General features: G+C 32.2%; 4 protein-coding genes across 8 annotated transcripts; 3 read left to right on the plus strand and 1 right to left on the minus strand.

The window, feature by feature from the left end:
• Positions 1-554: 554 nt before the first annotated feature.
• On the plus strand, positions 555-4802 carry LOC106664667 (ras-related protein Rab-13-like). The gene is made up of 6 exons (XM_014390601.2): positions 555-802; positions 3264-3324; positions 3395-3533; positions 3593-3679; positions 3736-3849; positions 3913-4802. Exons 1-6 carry the CDS (start codon positions 679-681, stop codon positions 4012-4014), a joined length of 627 nt encoding a protein of 208 aa, XP_014246087.1. The 5' UTR covers positions 555-678; the 3' UTR covers positions 4015-4802.
• Positions 4803-4846: 44 nt separating this feature from the next.
• On the plus strand, positions 4847-9477 carry LOC106664449 (serine/threonine-protein kinase Nek8-like). Of its 2 annotated transcripts, none has more exons than XM_024224742.1 (17): positions 4847-5118; positions 5598-5754; positions 5815-5997; positions 6098-6236; positions 6308-6436; positions 6703-6881; positions 6958-6975; positions 7121-7245; positions 7300-7417; positions 7473-7600; positions 7642-7774; positions 7846-8008; positions 8159-8365; positions 8430-8510; positions 8916-9001; positions 9065-9248; positions 9330-9477. In XM_024224742.1, the coding sequence occupies exons 1-17, from the start codon at positions 4887-4889 to the stop codon at positions 9423-9425; spliced, it is 2358 nt and encodes a 785-aa protein (XP_024080510.1). In that variant the 5' UTR covers positions 4847-4886; the 3' UTR covers positions 9426-9477. The 2 variants fall into 2 exon arrangements, with proteins under 2 accessions (XP_024080510.1, XP_014245638.2); XM_014390152.2 differs by having other exon boundaries at positions 7660-7774.
• Positions 9478-9607: 130 nt separating this feature from the next.
• LOC106664596 lies at positions 9608-13179 on the minus strand. The gene is made up of 6 exons (XM_014390472.2): positions 12940-13179; positions 12698-12883; positions 10409-10547; positions 10204-10348; positions 10048-10141; positions 9608-9985 (listed from the first exon to the last, which is right to left on the minus strand). Exons 1-6 carry the CDS (start codon positions 13081-13083, stop codon positions 9869-9871), a joined length of 825 nt encoding a protein of 274 aa, XP_014245958.1. The 5' UTR covers positions 13084-13179; the 3' UTR covers positions 9608-9868.
• LOC106664595 (abl interactor 2) lies at positions 13180-19072 on the plus strand. 4 transcript variants are annotated; one of them, XM_014390469.2, is made up of 9 exons: positions 13180-13261; positions 15047-15213; positions 15323-15490; positions 15558-15705; positions 15763-15971; positions 17705-17743; positions 17948-18128; positions 18189-18407; positions 18477-19072. In XM_014390469.2, exons 2-9 carry the CDS (start codon positions 15049-15051, stop codon positions 18638-18640), a joined length of 1293 nt encoding a protein of 430 aa, XP_014245955.1. In that variant the 5' UTR covers positions 13180-13261; positions 15047-15048; the 3' UTR covers positions 18641-19072. The 4 variants fall into 4 exon arrangements, with proteins under 4 accessions (XP_014245955.1, XP_014245954.1, XP_014245957.1 ...); XM_014390468.2 differs by lacking the exon at positions 13180-13261 and adding an exon at positions 13408-13700; XM_014390470.2 differs by lacking the exon at positions 13180-13261 and adding an exon at positions 13766-13788.
• The last annotated feature ends 385 nt before the right edge of the window (positions 19073-19457 follow it).

Here is a 19457-nt window from a genome sequence, read left to right on the forward strand (position 1 = left end):
CTGACTGGGGCTTGATGCAGTACCAAACGGCTTTGGGCTTTACTACCGGTGAGGTAAGTTAGAGCCGCCTTGCTATCCGAGTTGGATGGTAATGAACAGTGTATGAAGTTAAATGTTTAGCAAACGTGCTTGGAGTTGTAAATCATCACTTGAAACTGTGCATGAAGATTATGGTTAAAAAAAAAATCGCAACTTGTAAAGAAGTTAGATCTTGATCTAGGGAATATGTACCACCTAACTTTGGATTATTATCGGTTTGAAGGTGTATGTACACCAAAAGACCAACCCAAGCACATAAAAGAAAAATTTTTAAAAAAAATTGTGGGGTGTCATTCATGGTTTATTGTTTAACCAATGAATTCTGCAGCTTTGATCGGTTTCAACTTGAATAGATCTGCAATCGTCTCAGTAAAAAGATAATTTTTGTAAATAAATATTTTGCAAGTTGTGGCGTTAATAGATGGCCCGTATAGCTATCATTGAAGAAAGATCCGGGCCAAATTCATCCGACCAATAATAACAGATCCCAGCCGAGGGAATGTTTATAAACAAGGATATCGTCCAGTGGCCACTGGCAGATCCAGTCCAGAAGCAGTCGCATGCCCGGAACCAGTGGCCGGTGAGCCTTCGTGGGAAACGTCCAACACGCAGACCCGTATCGATCCATCTCGGTGTAAAATGGCACTCGACTGTCAGGCCACGTACAAAGTTCTGGTTTTGGGCGATTCGAACGTCGGGAAAACGTGCATCGTACACAGGTACTGCGACGAGACATACTACGACACGTACACCTCGACAATAGGTGAGCACCCTTTCAACTGGTAAATCCATTTTAAAAAATAATTCTAAAAGAGAACAATCTATTTAAACATAAAAGCCATTTTAACTGAACTCAACGAGAAATTTTGAAACACTATCTATGCTTATAAGCAATTAGCTATAACTCAAAACTGGTTCATATTTTTTTGGTTTATTGTACAATTAAGACAACACAATTTATTATGTAATAAAAACAATAATTAAAATAACATTTATTTTATTACGATGTAATAAACATAAAAAAAATACTTTAACTTTACAGCCTAAAGTTTGTCCTGAAATTTCACGTTTAATTTTAACATACTTGTGTAATATTTTTTAAAATATTAATTTATAAATTAGTACAATAATTTACTTAGTTATAATACAACGCCCAAGTGTAATAATTATTAAAGTAACCAAACTTTAAAAAGTTCAAAGTTTAAAAAAGAAACTTCGTTCCTAGAAGAAAGTGGCGTTTTCCAGCCAAAATTTCAATTTCCCAAAGGGAAATTTTACAAAATTTGAAATCTACTATATCAAAAGAGAAGTTTTGTAAATGTTTCTTTAAACATTCGTTGTAAAATTAAAATCGGCAGCTTTTAAAAAAATTGCTGGGGAGGGTGGATGAGTCATCCTCACTCCCCAGCAACTGCGGTACTAAACGAAAATTCAATACTAGTGTGCCTTATCCTACTTCTACGAAGAACCGAAAATAAAATAATATAATATACATATAATAAGCATTCGGAAATTGTTTTGTCGTAGTTTCTAATGAAAACCTATTCAAAAATCCCTTCTTTTACCTAAGGATTGTTAGTGCCTATATTAAGTTTTTCAAGTATTCACAATTAAATTTATAAAATTTTTGATTAACGAAATAAAGTGTGAATTTTATAAATTATGAGGCAAATAGGTAAATATCCCGACCTACAAATTTTTGACTTAGAAACATCAAAACACTTGACATTGTCATGTATAGTTACGTTTTTTGAAGTGTTAAACTTTAATTTAACGCTGAAATGAATAGTTTAACCAATTTAATTTTTAACCAACGAAATAAAGGTTTTTTACAATATAATAAAACAAGTTTTTTAGAGAAAAAAATTTGCGTGTTAAGGTTATTTTTCATCTCTAAGTCGAAAATTTGATAGCATCTTTAAAACAGAAAACCCATCGATTATAAAAAGATATTCTGATCGAAATTATAATTAAAATACGGGGGAAAATATGTAATTTGGCTTTTGTTAAAAGAAAAATTATCAGAAGGAATTTAAACAACTAAAATTTTATGTATTTTCCAAAATTTAACGAGCCAACAGTAGATTTTTCACCTCTACAAAAATAAAAAGTCGCGTGTTGCTCGTGTGGAATTCTCAATTATTTTATTTTTCAACTCATCACTATTTAGTCATAGTTGAAGTTGGCAATGATCGCAAATTGGCCCTAAATTCTAAAGTAGAAATCTTCTAATGGAGATGGCCCATATTTCTGCTTGCAAGCCTGTAAACGATCTGCAAAGTCGGAGTCATTAAAATTTCATTCAAGTCAAAAAAGGGCATTCTTCTTGATTTTGCTAAAGAATCTTGAGGCCAAAATAAAAGACATTTCAAACAGATTCTTTAGAATTGATCTGTGAAAATATCACACTAAAAGAACAATTCATATTTTCTTTACATCAAGAATATTATTAATATGTAAGCTACAGCTTGTTGATAGGATTAGGTTCACAATACATTAAACAATGGCCGTATTTTCTCAGAGATATTTGGGGAAATAAAAATTTTTTTAAAAAAACACGTCAATTCTGCTTGGTTTGCATTCATAAAGTCTTACAAATGTTTTTATTTAGGGGTCTGAAAATTTTTCAAAATTTTGCAAGAAGTTTGAACTTCCTTAGTCCAACAGTAGTAAGTTTGCTATTTCAATTACATGTTGAATTTTTTCATCATCTTCAGCAGAATTTCTAATCAATCAAAAGATTCAATCAATCAATTAGAACAAAATCCGGTTTCCATTTGGCATTTAGAAGAACACAAAAAAGGACAAGTGAAGTGCTAGGAAATTAGGCAGACCAGGAAATTAAATGAATTGAAATCTCTTTTTTTAATATTATTTTAAATTTTTTTTTTGACTTAATGACACTGTAATTATGGAAATTACTATGTTATCGAGCGAAGGACTGCTAATTATTTATACAAAAAGACTGACAATTAACCAAGAAACAATATGCAGGCGAGTAAATAGCAAAAGTTAATGCATTGAATAGTATCATCAAAATCTTTCTGATGCGGTATGAAACACTATACAGACCACGGGATACAATTCTCACTAAATAAATTATTTTATATAATTATATTTTTAAACAAAAACACTATATTTGAAGCTCTTAGCTCTTAAGTTTACATTATTTAAACCAAATGAATTGTTTTTTGATAGAGAAATGAATTTTTTTTTTGTTTTAGGTATTGACTTCAAGCAGAAAATAATCAGCGTCGATGGAATCCCAATCAAAATGCAAATCTGGTTGATAGATTATCAGCTATTTAAATTGCGGAATTAGAGCATGTCAATTTAAAAATGTCAATAATTTCAGGGACACTGCGGGCCAAGAAAGATTTCGAACATTGACGACCGCTTACTACAGAGGAGCAATGGGTATTCTTCTGATGTATGATGTCACAAGCCTCGAGTCTTTCAACAACTTGACCTACTGGCTTAAAAATATAGAAGAGGTGAGTTTTAAGAGATGGTTCCTTTGAGTGGAAAAGATTTTTTTTTTTAATTTTTTCAGAATGCATCACCAGATGTTGTCAAGGTACTTGCTGGAAACAAATGCGATGTTGCAAAGCGAGTAGTCGACACTGAAATGGGTCAAAAGGTGTTACAAATACTCTTAATGTTACAGTTCATTTTTAAACATAAAACTGATTTCAGATCGCTGAAAATTATGATATACCTTTTTATGAAGTCTCATGCAAACAGAACATAAACATCGAAACAATTTTCTTAAAATTGGCAAGGTTAATCAGGGATCAAAGGTCCACACAGGTATGTTTATGATTTCTCTTTTATTTGAAAATGTGATCATATGAATAAAAATTTGTTTTACAGACTGAACACTTAGACAGTGGACAGAATGAGAATATACATTTAGATTTGAAGTCTCGTCTATTCGAGAGCAGCATAAAGAACCAGTGGAAGTGCGCATGCTAGCTCAAATGCATACCAACATGAACACACAAGTCTCATAAGTGTAATTGCTTTTGAGCCACTCGAAATATTTCACAAATGCTATTTGTTTAAATTGATTTTATGCAGATATATACCGACAGTAATTTTTATTGAAGAAAGCCTAGGGGAAATTTTTTAAATGGATCTGTATGTATTTTAGATGTTCTTTATATAGAGAGCAAAAAGACTTGAATATAGACATGTACATGAGGGATAACTGCAGATGAAAACGTTTCAATGAAAATAGCTTTAATTAGCTCAAATTTATTTCATTCTATCTTAGATGTCTTTTGTGTAAATAATATATTTATAAAGCAGCAAGTTGTAATTAGATTTTAATTTATTTTTTGTTGTCAGAAGTGTTAGAAAACTGTTGTTATGCTTCTTGTTAAATCAATATCAATTTTTCACCGTGGTTTTAAAGATTTCTATTGCAGAGCGTATTATTCGAGAAATGTACTTATAAAATTGTACATAGTTAAATTATTATGTTTATACTGTACATATATATTCTATTAAACTCAAGGTCATATTTTAAAAAAAAGGTGATTAATATTTTCTAATGTCGCAACGGGTGATAAAATTGGATATCAAATTTATACCGAATAGGAATTAAATCCTAAATTGTTATTTGTTCATAGCAGATATTATTTTACAGACATCAAATGTATGCATTGGGACCATCAGCAGCTTGTCGGTGCTAATTTCCTCACAGTTGTAAATTATATGGTTATACCAAATATACTTTGTTACAACACCTGCGAAGCTTGGAAAAAAACAAACTTATGTAGAATATTTAAATAAATGTTTCTTGTACATAGAGCCTTTTTCCTTTGTTTGCCTTATTTGTTACCATGTCTGCAATATTGATTATCGAACTCTATGCCAGGGCAATGTGTATAGTATGCCAGCAGCAGCTCATGCACTCAGCAGTTAAACATTTCAGTATCAATGAATGGCTAAAAATGTATGACTCAAACAGCCAGACTCAAGAAAGCTTAAACACTTCTAAGTCTTCAAACTCCTCCTCGTCCAAGATCATAAGCCTTGAAAACAGTTATGAAAAAATTAGAACTGTCGGGAAAGGTAAATTGAATTCTAATAAAGGTTGTTCATATACAAATATTATTCTCATTTAAAAGGATATTATGTTAATTTTAATTAATAGGTAATCATAATAAGTAATGTGGAATTTATTTTTATGAATATGCAAACTAAAATCTTCCATTTTTAGATTCACACTTTAAATTTTTTTTCTAACTGGTAATATATTCTTCCGGTGTTATTGGGGTGTACAGGTCAGGGCTGTTTAGGAAAAATGCAAAAAATATGTTTTTTAACATTGGCAATGTTTTAGCCCTATTTTCCTTCCTAGGCTGTCGCCAAAGTGTTTTACTAAACACCCCTGGCCTCTACAGACAAAAAAATAATTCCAGACTGTACAACTAAGGCCAAAAGAAAACTACTTAAATATATTCTTATTAATTCTTTTGTATGCAACAAAATATATATTTCTTGAAAATAAAAAGAGTGTTTTGTATGAAGCACATATTTTAAAATTACAGGCGCATTCGGTACTGCTATTCTATATCGTAGAATTTCTGATTCAAAACTGGTGATACTGAAAGAGATAGACATGACAGAACTGAATGCTGCCGAGAGACAAATGGCACTGAATGAGGTTGAGGTTTTGTCAGTTTTACACCATCCAAATATTATTAGGTAATCGTTTAATCAATCTTTATTCAAGACCGATCAGCGTTTCAAACATTTATTTTTCAGTTACCTCGGTAGCTTTGAGATAAATGGTATGCTCATTATCGAAATGGAATACGCAGATGGTGGTACACTATCGCAGTTCATAATCAAATCGAAGAATCCAATCAACGAGTTGGAAATCTGGAACTTATACAAGCAAATAGTCGCAGCTATACAGTACATGCACGAACACAATATTCTTCACAGGTGACAGAAAACTATTCAAATAAATTTAAAATTCAAATATACGATTGATTGAAGAATATTACATTTTTTTTTTTTTAAATTATGCTAACATTATTTTTAGAGATTTAAAAACTGCCAATGTCTTCCTGACAAAGGAATTGGATATTAAAGTTGGGGATTTTGGAATTTCAAAAGTTATGAATACTAAATCTCAGGCACAAACTGTTTTGGGCACTCCGTATTATATCAGCCCTGAAATGGTATGATTAGTTATTTGGAAAAAAAAAAAAAAAGTTAAAATTAAGTAAAGAAAAAATATATTTGTGTACAGTGTGAGGGTAAACAGTATGATGAAAAGTCAGATATGTGGGCCCTTGGATGCATTCTCTACGAGCTGGCATGCAGGGAAAAAACTTTTCAAGGTTCAAATCTTCCCGCCCTTGTGAATAAAATTATGAAGGTCAGTAAAATAAATTTTTAATTATTCAGAAATCGTGAAATTCTTGCACAATTACACAGTAGACAAACTCTTTGAGCCCTTATTAGCTTTATTATGATCTCAATAAATATCAAAACATTGGCACTATAAAGAAAATGTTTTTCTGAAACCTACATCACACCAGACCACAACTCACGATTTCTGAATAATTATCGATTAACGGTCACTAATCACCACACATAAATTTTTAATTTTCAAAACTAAATTTACTTTTGTACAATTGTTAGGGTAGCTATGAACCGTTACCGACTGTTTATTCTTCTGGCATGAAACTTCTTGTTAGTGACTTATTGCAAAAAGATCCGGCTCTTCGGCCACCTGCTTCTGTTGTTCTGGCTCGAGTCAATCTCCTTTATGAAAAGATGAAAAAGAAATTTGCTAATTCCAATCATTTCAACAACTACAAGTAAGTACCTTACAAAAAAAAAAAACAAAAAAAAAATGCGATTATGATTAAAATAATCTTTTTAATTTTATTGTAGAAATTCGCAAAATGTTAGGTAAGTACATTTGATCCTAAAATATTTTAAATATGTTAAATTCATAATTACATGCTAAATTTGGCACATTGAATTGTTTAAATTTGTTTATTTTTCTTAATTAATATTATTATAAATATTAATATGCATTTTTTTAAATATTCAGGTCTGTTTTGTATAATATCAGTGGTCATCAACACTCTTTTTCCATGAAGCCAATTGATTTACCTCCAAAAGCACAAATACTTAGTGTCGCAATTGGTGCCACACACTATGTAGCACTAACTTCTGGTAAGATGTAAGATTTTGTTTGTGTTATCAGTTTAAAAAAGTATGAAATTCCAGATATGCTGGTATACACCTGGGGAGAAGGAAAACGAGGACAGCTCGGTTTAGAAGGAAGTCCTGATTGGATAGATGAGCCGAAGCTTGTCGAATGTCTTGTCAGCAAATCCATCCATATGTAAGCTTAAAAAAAAAATTATGTAAATAATTATTAACCGTTTGAAATTTAAAAGAATTGCCGCTGGAAATGGATTTAGTGTCTTTGTCAGCGACTCAGGTATGATTCTCACATGCGGTGATGGCAGTTTTGGCACATTAGGCCATGGAGACTGGGAGACTCAAGAATGTCCTAAATTAATTGGTAGTTAAAAACAATAATTTTCCAATAAAAATATTTCCAAGGTTTTTGTTTTTTTGTAGAAAAACTTTTAAATGTTGACATTGTCCATGTAAGTAGTGGAGAGTCGCATGTAGTGATTTTAACAAGAGATGGCGAATTGTACACTTGGGGAATGCTTCCATCTGGAAATAACATGTACTGTTTGCATACACAAAATATTAATTACAAAAGAAATTACAAAAGCATTAAACAAAATTTTTTTACAGATGTTCTCCAGGCTTAATAGAAATTCCAAACAAGGCAGTTCCTAAATCAGTAGTCGCTGGTCCAGATGCAATTGCTATGATAACTAACTCGGGTAGTTTGTTTGTATGTGGAAACAATACATATAACAAACTAGGACTGGATCTAATTCTTCTAAATTATGAGGTGACATTTATTTGTCAGTAATATTCAATTATTCTACTGAGAAATATTGAAATATTCCTTGCCATAAATTACATATTACACTAATAATTCAATACAACACTTACTTTTTTATGCTAATTTTTTATGAAGGCTGTTTGTTATTTTGTTCAGAGTAAAGTTCGAAAAGTTGAAAAGTTAACGCATGTGAAAGCTTTGAAAAAGTGGTTTGTCATTGGAGTCTCAATTGGTCGAAATCATTCAGTAGTGCTCACAAAAGATGGATATGTCATAACGATGGGGAGCAACTTGGAAGCGCAACTGGGCCATAATCAGAAATCACCTTCAATCGTCTCATCTGTCACAGACAGAGTTGTTACTGTTAGTATCTAAAGTTTGTCTAATTTTTAACTGAATATTTTACTAATTGCTACAAATTATCTAGATGGTGACATGTGGGCCGACATATACGATTATTGGTACTGAGGAAAATGCGATATACTTTTGGGGGACCAGGTTTACCCAAGTATTTATTTTTAATTAAAACAAAAATAAATTTCTAGCTTAATTGTATTAATTGGTCTATTATTTTTTATTTTTTTTTATATCAAACACATTTCACTAACTTCAATGGTTGGTCTGTGTTATTTTGTCCATTAAATTGTAAAATATTAAGGGTGTATCTACATTGTTTGAAAATCTAACACGCAGGCCAACTATCAAACTAAAGTGTCAAAATACGTCTGATATAATCACACCGATCATTGATGGTTAATCTACAGGATCACAATTTTTCGTATACTTTTAATTTGATATTTACAGACTTGTAGTCAGGTCGTTTCGGTATCTTACAGTATTGACTGATCAAAAACGACCAAAGTAAAAGTCAATCACCCCCTGTAGATCTCAACAAGAAATCTCATTTTTGTAGATTATTGAACGATCCAATGACTCAGCTCGGATATCCATGTCTACACTCGAATCTCAAGTTGTTAAAGACCCTCAGGAAGTATTGATGTAATATATTCTCTTAAAAGATGATTGTATGCTAATTAACTACATCATTTATATTTATTTCAGGTTGTATGCTTCACCAGAACAAATATCTAAAGGGCAAATAGTAAAATTAAATTCTATCTGTGCCCTCTGGCACTGCATATTTGTCCTTGTAGACACAACTGCACCATTGAGTATGTCTGAACCAATAAACCCTGAACCGCCGGTGAAAGAAGAAAAACAAGCAGACTTTGATACTTCTGGACCGGTTAGAACTAAAGCCATTTCTGATATTTCACAATTTTATTATTTCAATTGTTTTTTTCAAATTTTTTTCTTTTCTGTGCAGGTGCCTGATTGGATAAAAAAGGAACTTTCTCAAGCCACGCATGAGTGGGTAGGAGGAAACAATACATCGTATAAACAATATCTAACAAGTTATTAAAAATAACAATAATGAAAATTTTACTAACTCCAATATATTTATATATTTGTTCAATTTTAATTTCAAATTTTAAAAATATAAAATCTATTTTTTATTTTACAGATTAGGTGAAAAACATATTTATAAATAATACAAATTAGGATATAAAAATTAATATATTAAACAAGAAAATACAATTATCAAGCAAAAATTTTAACAATTTAGAAAAATACAATTTTTAAAACGATAATACCTTACGTATTAATTATCTTAAGAATATAAAATCACAACAATAATACTAAAAAATTAATTTTTAAAAAAGAAATAGGGAAATTATTGAAAGGGATGGTGCCGTAAACGACCAGCGTGAGTAAAACTTTGACTGCTGATGCAAAAAAAAAAAAAATATATATATATATATAATAAAAAAAACCATATTGTAGGTTACTTGACACAATACAAATTTATAAAAAATAGTTTTTCCTTGGTTTTTTAATCCTGTTTGCAACACAATTCTTCTCGATGGGAACCAACCTTTTCTTTTCATCCTTCCATACTTCATCATAATTGGTGACCAAATTCTGTAAATAAATCAAAAATAAAATTTCAATTTAAAAATAAATTTAAAAAACCATCAACGAACATCTAATATAGACTGTCCGGTTTCATGTGCCGTTGATTCTTCTTCAAAAACCGGTTCCTCTTTTATTTTGGTGTCTTTGTGTTTTTGTATCATCCTTAAAAAGAAAAAGAAATTACAATGATAAAAACAATTTTTGTAATCGTTAGCATTAAACACCTGTATGTCTCTGTAAAAAGTTTATTAATATTATCGTTAAACTCCAACTTGGTTTCGACAATACTATCAGAGTTTTTTTTCTTAAAACTCTCTATAGAATCAGTCTGGAAAGCGGATTCGTTAAAGTTATCAGTTTCAACATTACCTAGAATCATATTTTTAGAAAACTGTAACTAAAATTTATATATAAAATTTAATAACTTACGCCTTGAAATATCAGCACCTTCCATTTTGTATTCTTTCAACTCCAAGTCCTTGCTTTTGAGCATTGAGCATAAAACCTTTTGCTGTTCTGACAATTGATTTACAAGTACAACCATCGGTAGCATAACTCCACTGAAAAACTGGAAAGCATACGTTTGACATATTATTTTATACTAAGTGAGAAGAAACGATTGGCAAATGGATGCAAGAACAATTAGGCTGAAACTGTAGCAATTGATTTTGTACTGAATAGTGAGCTCAGCAACGAAAACATTATTCAGAAACAGATTTTGTCAAGGAAACCAGTCAAACTTTTGTTGTTCAAGTTATGAGTCATTCCTTTTAAGCTGAAACATGGCTTCAAATATGTGAACATCTCAGTTGACTTTTCCTATTTAACATTTTCACTACATGTGTGTTTTGTTTATTTTTTATAATAAAGTTAAACAATAAAAATGTGCGACAAGTGATGCTAAAATTAGTAGAATTTTATCCTGAGCATTACTGCCGGATTTATTGTTACAACATTATGATATTTGCTTTTTGCCTCGGATTACCAGGCAATGCAATGTTCATTGGCCAATCTTTAGCAGAGTTGTGTCGTCAATATTACTGAAATACCGTAATGAATCTCTGGGGTTGTTTATCTGTGCCTGAAGAATGTTCCTCTGGGGTAAGCGTGTAACATCTGAGGAGTATAAGTAAGTTATTTATAAGAATGGGTTCAACCCTGCCCGAGAAATACCAAGTACTCCGGGGGAGTGAATGTGGCCATACTTTTTGTATGTATCGGGTGGTGATGGATACCAGTGTTGTTGGAATCAAGTACTACTAATGTTGGGCGTGTGACTCTTATGCGCAGCAGGATGTTCACTGGCCACAATGCTAGTGGGTTATCAGATGCTATTTCTATTTATATTCATGTTCTTCTTCTCTATTCTATTCATGTTTTTGTGTTTATTTGGTAATTGACAAACAAGAGGGTAACATTTTAGGATATCTACATTGTGTACATATAAAAACAGAGAGTCAGTGATTGAGACACTCAAAAGGCTGCAGTTTAAAAAAATACACATGAAAGACCAGAAAAAAGAAGTGCGTAGAGGGCTGGCAATGATCTCAGCTGTTTGTCGGCCCATAACCAGCCAATTATAATGATATTTATACTTGTAATTACTACTTATAATAATCTGTTTGAGAGTAAGAAAGAACATTCAATGGTTTGTAAAAAGGATGACCAAATTTTATTGAAATATTCAAACAAAAGGATGCCAGACGACAGGACTATAAACAAAGTTTATTTGGGTAAGCCAGGTGGTGGATGGCTATGAGGAAGGCGTAGAAAGAGATGGTTGAATGACTTAAAGGACAACCTCAGAAAGATGCAGATTGGACAATGGAGGAGACGTGTGGAGGGCAGAAGAAACTGAGCGAGAAATGTAGAGATAACTAGGGGTGTAGCGCCGAGTAGTCGCAGTAGTACTTCAAACAAAAACTGGTTCAACCCTCTTTAAGCTTTTATTGGTCAACAAAGTTGAGAACAAACCTTTAGAAATAAAAAAGTGAAACATTACAATTGGCAAATTGGTCCATGAGCAACCAGTCTGAAACCCTAGCTTGAGAACTCAACAAAAACCACAATTGACACATGAATTAGCATGAACTATGCAAATGATTATTTGGAAATCGTGAGATGCAGTCTGGTGTGACGTAGGTTTAGAAAAACATTTTCTTTATCGTGCCAATGTTTTGATCTTTATTGAGATCATCTCCAGGTCCTGGGATTTATAAACATTGTTTAAATTAAACAAATACATGTAAGATGTGAAAATGAATTTACACAATGATAGAAATTTTAGGTACAAAGTATTTGTACTCACACAAAGTGTGTGTTTTCTGTGTAGATGTGTCATTGCTGTGTGTCGTGTTGAGAGTGAGAAAATGTTTTTCTACCACATCTCACGAACGCCAAATAACCATTAATTAACTGTCACTAAATAGCATTGATCAGTTGTACTTCACCATCAAGGGATAAAACTTCTTAAAGCTTTCTGGGCTAAGAAATTTAATATGTTGTAATGCATATTTCACCAGAATGTTATGCAGTTTAGTGATTAATTCGTTGAATGTGTTTTTAACTGTAGCTGACCTGACTAACCTTGAGAAACAAATTGTAGTTTTCAATTTAATTAAGAACCTCGATGCTCTTTAGAAACTATCATTCAATAAATGTGATATATGATCTTTCTTTATCAAGTTTATTTTAAATATGAATAGTCGACAAGCTTACATCCTGCATTGTTCCCTTATCGAGTAGAAATTTCAGCTTGACTTTGACTGGTCCTATTTTCTTGCTCACGTCAAGCACCAACGAACTGCCTTCCTCTTTCAAATCACAAGAATTGCTGTCTGACAGCATGGATGATACGCTCTCAAGGATTTTCTCATCGCTGGACTGCACCAGTGGGTTCACCGCCTGAGACAATTTATAACGAGGATCAAATAAAAACGCGAAAATTTACACTTTTATACCTTGAATTCACTCAAGAGGCTATCTTCACTCAAAATTTTCCTCCAAATCGATTTGAGATCGGTGATATCAATTGAAAATTTCTTATCACTCAGATCACTGTGGATGTAATAACTCTGGCCGTTTTTAACACAAATCTGTTTCATTTTTGTCACAGATTACTTACTTTAAATATATTTTAAATTTTAACAGTCTTTGAATAAGTAAACATTATAACAATTGATTGTAACCTGGTTCAAAAATAATAAACAATGAAGTACCCTACTTGCAACAGTGCTCAAGATCATTGCAGTATTTTTGCATATTACAACTGATTAATTTCTGGTGAGTCATTAGAAATATTTTTTGGGAATAAAAAATATCCACACCCAAGTTTAAGTTGTTTTACTTTCAAAATATAAAAATATAATCCGGCGGTTTAAACTAAATTAAACCATGCCAAAGCTTTCAGGAGCTTTTTCTGTTGGCGAACCTGAAAGCTCACAGAGTTTAGGGTGAGGTTGACACTTGACGGTGCTTAAAGCTCAGTGGGATGTTATTTCAGGGAATATTGAAAAATTTATGTTATTGATAGTTGTGTATAGTTTAATTGTTCGACTCTACCCCAAGTTACTCGAACATTTTTTTGAAGAACCAAAAAGTTTTTTCCCCAATAATTTTCATATACTAAGAACGTCAGGCATTATCATACTTTTATAGAAGGCAAAAATTATCTTCTTTATCTCGTTTCCGTTGGATGTGATAATTATCATGTACGCCAAAAGTAAGTAATGAAGTCTGGTGCATTTTATTATATTCATTAATATTTTAACGATCTCCATGATTTAATAAAAATTCACAAGCCAATGGAAGTAAGTGCATAAACTACATGTATAAAGATTAATGGTTGAACTTTATACACACAAAGACAGAAAAACCGGTCACTTGTATTTATTTGTTTAATTTCCATAATAATTTAGGCATAATATTTATATAGTTGACTTAAACCGTAAACACTACACTAATAACTTATTATCTTATAGAGTTATTAATCCAATGCTGGACATGGCGTCGTCTTGGGTGTGTTGTGCTCTACCATCCATGATAGTCTTCAGTGATTTAGGGTCATGGGAAGTCTGAATCGAAGAGAAGGTAGTGGTCGATCGCGGTGTAAGTCAGCTAGAGATGATCTTTTTATTGCTCTTACCGCATTATGGCACCATCCTGTAAAGTCTTCCTTGATTAACTCTAAATGGTCTGTAATGTAAGTGTGATCTCTAAAACAGTCCTCAGAAGGCTTGAGAATAGCCTGGTCGCTAGACGTCGGGTTCATTACTATTGGAAAGGGTCTGAGTAGAAAAACGACTGCCGCAAATCAGCATCTCACTTGGATTCTTGAACAATGGGGGGAGTGTTCTTTTCACAGACGTGTGCCGGTTTGGTTTGTAGCAATCAGATGACCGGGACTGTTTTTCAATGACAACCAGTGATGGTATGTGAACGTCATATAACACAGGGGGAATCAAGGTAAAGCCCATACCGAAGTGATAATCTTACAGAATGAATCTTTGAGCGCACTAAGATCCATTTAAGAAGTTATTCTGGAAGCTGATTCATTTTTTGGGGACTTCAACCACATATATCTCAAGTTTAAGTCCCAAGATTCTCCATTACTTTGGAGAATATAGGGTTTACACAATGAATAGGCAAGCATGTTCTCTCATATAGTACGCTTATGGATTACCCTCGTTCACCCTCTCCAACAGTCATTAACAGCTTCAAACTGCTCTCTTGGAGAATGGGATTCTTTTTCAGAAGACTAAATCCGATCGCTTATCTGCTCAAAGCCTAGGATTTTATTAAATGATTTGATTAATTATGTATTTCATTATAGTAGTTTTCAGTTTCATATGGTAACTATTGCTTTATTTTGTGTACCATTTGCTATTATAAATTTGTAGACAAAGGATAAAGTCAATAAGCTCATTAAAATAAATAAATGTATACTTATTTTAGTAGTTTGCCTGTTGGACATTGGTATTGGTGGGGGCTGGCCCTATTTTCTATTTCCCTCTTTTATAGGCCAATTGGAATTTTATTGATGCTTCCTTCTAATTGAGTCTGCTTTAGGAATGATGGACCCAAGCCGTGAGTCTGGCCTGGGCAGCGATACCGACAACATGGCCGAACTTGCTGCCCTCCTCAACACAGAGATCCCCGAGGGGCAGAACAACCTCACTGACAACTACACAAATCTAGAACGAGTCGCTGAATATTGCGAGGCTAATTATTTCCAGGTACAATATAGCAAAAGTACTTGATTACTTAAACTATTTTCTGATTTTAAAACTTTTAAAGTTTTTATTTTGAAATTTCATCATACAAATTTTTATTTTGTGGTTATAGGCTGAAAATAAAAGATACGCATTAGAAGAGACAAAAAATTACACAACACAATCTCTAGCCAGTGTGGCTTATCAAATTAATACATTGGCCTATAATTTTTTACAATTATTGAATTTGCAATCATCACAGCTCGAAGAAATGGAAGCTCAAATGAATCATATTCAACAAGTAAGTTAAAAAAAAGAAATAAAACTAATTGTAACAATTTTTGTTCAACCAAAGTTTGTTCAACCAGACTGTGATGATTCATAAAGAAAAAGTCGCCAGGAGAGAAATAGGTGTTTTGACCGCAAGCAAAACCATAATCAAACAACACCAAATATCAGCCCCACAAGAACCAGAAAAGCCTATTAAATACGTTAGAATGCCGATAGACTTTAATGGTAAGTAGATTAAAAGTTTTTGAATTTTATTTTTTCTTTATTTGATTTAACTTTTAGCACTCGATGAGATTGGCCATGGGTACAAGTCAAATACGTCAAGGGTGACCAAGTCACGAACTTCTTCCCAATCGAGCATGGTCATGAGCGGTGTCGGGCCAGCTCCAACGACGAAGCCACCCACCCCACCTTCAGCAATAAGGTCGACTGGGTCGCTTAGCAAAGGTTCTAGAGAGTACAGAACACCTCCTGCAGTGGCTCCACCTCAGGTAAAAAAATTCGTGAAAATGACTTCATAATCAAGTCAATTTCAAATGATTTGTAAACAAATTATCAATATTTATTATATCTCAACTAATTTTTATTTTACCATGATGAAAATTATTGTTTTATTATTAGTTAAATGTTTGTTGAGATTTTTTTAAATTGAAAACTTAGAATTTATTATATCCAGTAAAACATAATGGACACATTTTCTTTTTTTTTTTGTTTGTTTGTTCATTTTGAGATATTGTGTCCAAACTGATTGGAAATAAGTCAAGAACAAAGAAAATTATAATCAGCTCATTTTTTATTCCACTCCTTTGTCTAAATAAATTAAAATTAATTATTTAAGTCACAAAATAAATACGTATGTAATTAACTAATTAATATTTTAAAAATGAAGCAGTTATTATTTTGCTCCAAACTTTATATCAGTGAGATAGTAGCGTGCGTGCGTGTCCAAACTGATTGGAAATAAGTCAAGAACAAAGAAAATTATAATCAGCTCATTTTTTATTCCACTCCTTTGTCTAAATAAATTAAAATTAATTATTTAAGTCACAAAATAAATACGTATGTAATTAACTAATTAATATTTTAAAAATGAAGCAGTTATTATTTTGCTCCAAACTTTATATCAGTGAGATAGTAGCGTGCGTGCGTGTGCGTGTGTGCGTGTGTGTGTGTGTGTGTGGTGTATTTATAAATAATGTGAAATGACTATACAGACCAACCCAGGAATTTTAATAATGATTTTACCATGTAGAGAATAAAAACAAAATGTGTAATAAGCTTAAAAAGTCGAGCTGAAAACATTCACTGTCATAAGCTTCTAGAATTTATGTTGCAAAGGGAATAAATATTTCTGTTTTCTTACAAAAATATTGGCCTACTTTGACACCTGACCATTGTTCTTAAAAATTATAATTAAAAATGTACTATAATCCTGATGATAAGAATTGTACCATACACCTAATTTGGAAATTTTATGATTGTTTATTTGTGAAGCTGTAAAAAAAAATGCTTTTTTATGTGTAGAATTTAAAGGGGCATCATTAAAAATGTACAGTGGGAAAGATATTTATATACAAGCACGTTTGCACATGCATCTGTGTTGTTTTACCATCATAATTTAGATAGTCGATTTGTTTTATTTTTTAATTTATTGCTTAACCTTCTGGCAGGTGTTTTCAAAAATTACATTTACATTTTTAAATAAAATTTATTTTAATTTCAAATTTAGTAAATTTATAAAATAGGTGCTCATGGGTCAGTTTAACTTCTCGTCGTTTTTTTTTTCTCCCTTTAGGACAATTTCAGGAAAATCCCCAAGGCACATAAACTTTTATTTTTATCTAGTTTCTTAAATTCTTCTTAAGCTTGCAAATGGCAAGATAATCGTCGAATTGCATTCTGTTAAAGGGATTTTGACACTGAATTTAAAAGTAAAACAGTGTTTAGTTTGGAGCAACTGTTCTGTATGTACATGTCAGAAGGTTAAATATTTAAAAATTAATATTTTTTTTAAATAGTTTGAAGTGATCTAATTACTTTGTGTGGAATTTATTACAATTTGCCATAAAGATATAAAAGTGGAAAAAAGCTGAATTTTTGGTTAAGGAAAAAAATGTTAGTGTATTCTGTATCTTCAGACAAATTTTAAACGGTTTTACTTTCGCAGCATTAATTTATTATTCTTTTTTTCTGAGGTCTTAACTGATGTCTATTTGGTTTCAAGGCGAATGCTGGTTCTAAGGCAAGCCATCGTATATCAAAAGTAAAGGTTTCTTCTTTATTGTATGCTTAACTATTGGGCGCCGGGTTGTTAACCCCTCCTAGCTTTTTTCCTTTAAAAGACTTCTGGATGCAAGTGTAACCCTGGATGTAACGTTCTTTGTTAACAATGTAACATTTTATTGCTTTGCACATTAACAATGCAATTATTTTATAAATTTGTTCTCTAATGAGCAATGGTTTGCAGGTGCCGAGTCATTATGCTCCAAACTACCCGATGGGCCATGCTAGGAGACAGGGAGGAGGTTATAGTACTCTTCCACTTGCAAGTAATCCCGCTCATCACTCACAGCCTAACACTCCTCCACCTCCTCCTTCAAGCAACAACATCAACTCGTACACTTTAGATCATCATACTTCCATGCCTCGTATGTTCTTTTGTGTTTTGACTCAACACTTGTTCTAACATTATAATTTCAATATTGCAGCTCCACCGTCTCCACTTACATTGGCCCATGGAGGAATGGAACCTATCGATCCGAGGGGTGGTGTTATGACACTTCCTCATATGGCTAGATCTTCACCTCCTCTTCCGCCGCCACCGGCTCCAATTGACCAACCACCTCCACCAATGTTCACTCCCATGCCAATTGTCACAGATGAATTGGACCTTCCTGGTTGGGTTCCCAAAAATTACATTGAAAAAGGTTTGATTGTTGACGTATATTTGTACTGAATACTTTTATATTGTTCTAATTCGTACAAATAATTTATAGTTGTGGCTATCTATGATTACTATGCAGACAAAGATGATGAGCTGAGTTTCCAAGAGTCTGCTATTATTTACGTTTTGAAAAAGAACGACGACGGCTGGTGGGAAGGCGTCATGGATGGCATCACAGGCCTCTTTCCTGGAAATTATGTTGAGCCTTGTGCATAATTGTGCATAAAATAACATACAAACACAAGCCGCTCCTTGAATCTTTGAGACTTTTCAATTTTGGCAATTTTATTCTTATCCTATTGTGTCGATTCAGTCGTCTATCCAATGATTTATAAATGTTTTGCAGCCAGAACATGTTTTTTTATGCGAATACTATATTGTTTAATTATTTAAAGATGGTGTTAAAATGAGGTTTATTTATTTATTTAGACAGGTTTTGTTTAATTGGTATAAGCAAAAGAAGAACAAAAAACATCTTGTCACATAATGGTTATATTTAATGTTCATGTAAGAATTAAAACATATGTAATTTACACTGTTTACACAGTCTTTATACAAGTGTATGAAATTAGCAATTTTCTACTAATTACTTAATTATAATAAGAAAAATATTATATTGCAGCCATAGATTATTATTTTTTATTTATATATATATATTTAATTTTTAAAACAGGTAAGTATTTAGATCATAGTTGTATTTTGTAAATATGGTAAATTTGTACTACATATAGTTGTTTTTTTTTTATACTAATGTTATTTAAGTTTATTTGGTATATCAAAATACTTTATGTAATATTATTTTATTCAAAAGAATTACAATTATTTACCCGATATTCTGATTATTTCTTTTCTATTCGCTCACTCACTTTTCTGATTTATATGGGCTCAACACTGTGTATATAGTAATTCAGATATCGTGAGATGCGGTCAGGTGTGATGTAGGTTTCAGAAAAACATTTTCTTTATCGTGCCAACGTTTCGATCTTTTATTGAGATCATCTTCAGGGCTCAAAGTGTTTGTCTTCTGTGTAAT

Source organism: Cimex lectularius, unplaced genomic scaffold (genome assembly GCF_000648675.2).
Source record: "Cimex lectularius strain Harlan isolate CLEC.00 unplaced genomic scaffold, Clec_2.1 scaffold8, whole genome shotgun sequence".
NCBI lineage: Eukaryota > Metazoa > Arthropoda > Insecta > Hemiptera > Cimicidae > Cimex > Cimex lectularius.

Excerpts from the sequence above, each read along its gene's own strand:
- LOC106664595 (XM_014390468.2), top strand. Across the intron at positions 15,706-15,762 it reads AATGCCGATAGACTTTAATG|CACTCGATGAGATTGGCCAT; the intron begins GTAAGTAGATTA and ends TTTAACTTTTAG. Across the intron at positions 15,972-17,704 it reads CTGCAGTGGCTCCACCTCAG|GCGAATGCTGGTTCTAAGGC; the intron begins GTAAAAAAATTC and ends TTTGGTTTCAAG.
- LOC106664667 (XM_014390601.2), top strand. The coding sequence starts at position 679 with ATGGCACTCGACTGTCAGGCCACGTACAAAGTTCTGGTTTTGGGCGAT. Across the intron at positions 803-3,263 it reads CACGTACACCTCGACAATAG|GTATTGACTTCAAGCAGAAA; the intron begins GTGAGCACCCTT and ends TTTTTGTTTTAG. Across the intron at positions 3,680-3,735 it reads ACACTGAAATGGGTCAAAAG|ATCGCTGAAAATTATGATAT; the intron begins GTGTTACAAATA and ends AACTGATTTCAG.
- LOC106664449 (XM_024224742.1), top strand. The coding sequence starts at position 4,887 with ATGTCTGCAATATTGATTATCGAACTCTATGCCAGGGCAATGTGTATA. Across the intron at positions 8,009-8,158 it reads TAATTCTTCTAAATTATGAG|AGTAAAGTTCGAAAAGTTGA; the intron begins GTGACATTTATT and ends TATTTTGTTCAG. Across the intron at positions 9,002-9,064 it reads GACCCTCAGGAAGTATTGAT|GTTGTATGCTTCACCAGAAC; the intron begins GTAATATATTCT and ends TATTTATTTCAG.
- LOC106664596 (XM_014390472.2), bottom strand. The coding sequence starts at position 13,083 with ATGAAACAGATTTGTGTTAAAAACGGCCAGAGTTATTACATCCACAGT. Across the intron at positions 10,142-10,203 it reads CTTTTTACAGAGACATACAG|GATGATACAAAAACACAAAG; the intron begins GTGTTTAATGCT and ends TTTCTTTTTAAG. Across the intron at positions 9,986-10,047 it reads CCGGACAGTCTATATTAGAT|AATTTGGTCACCAATTATGA; the intron begins GTTCGTTGATGG and ends ATTTATTTACAG.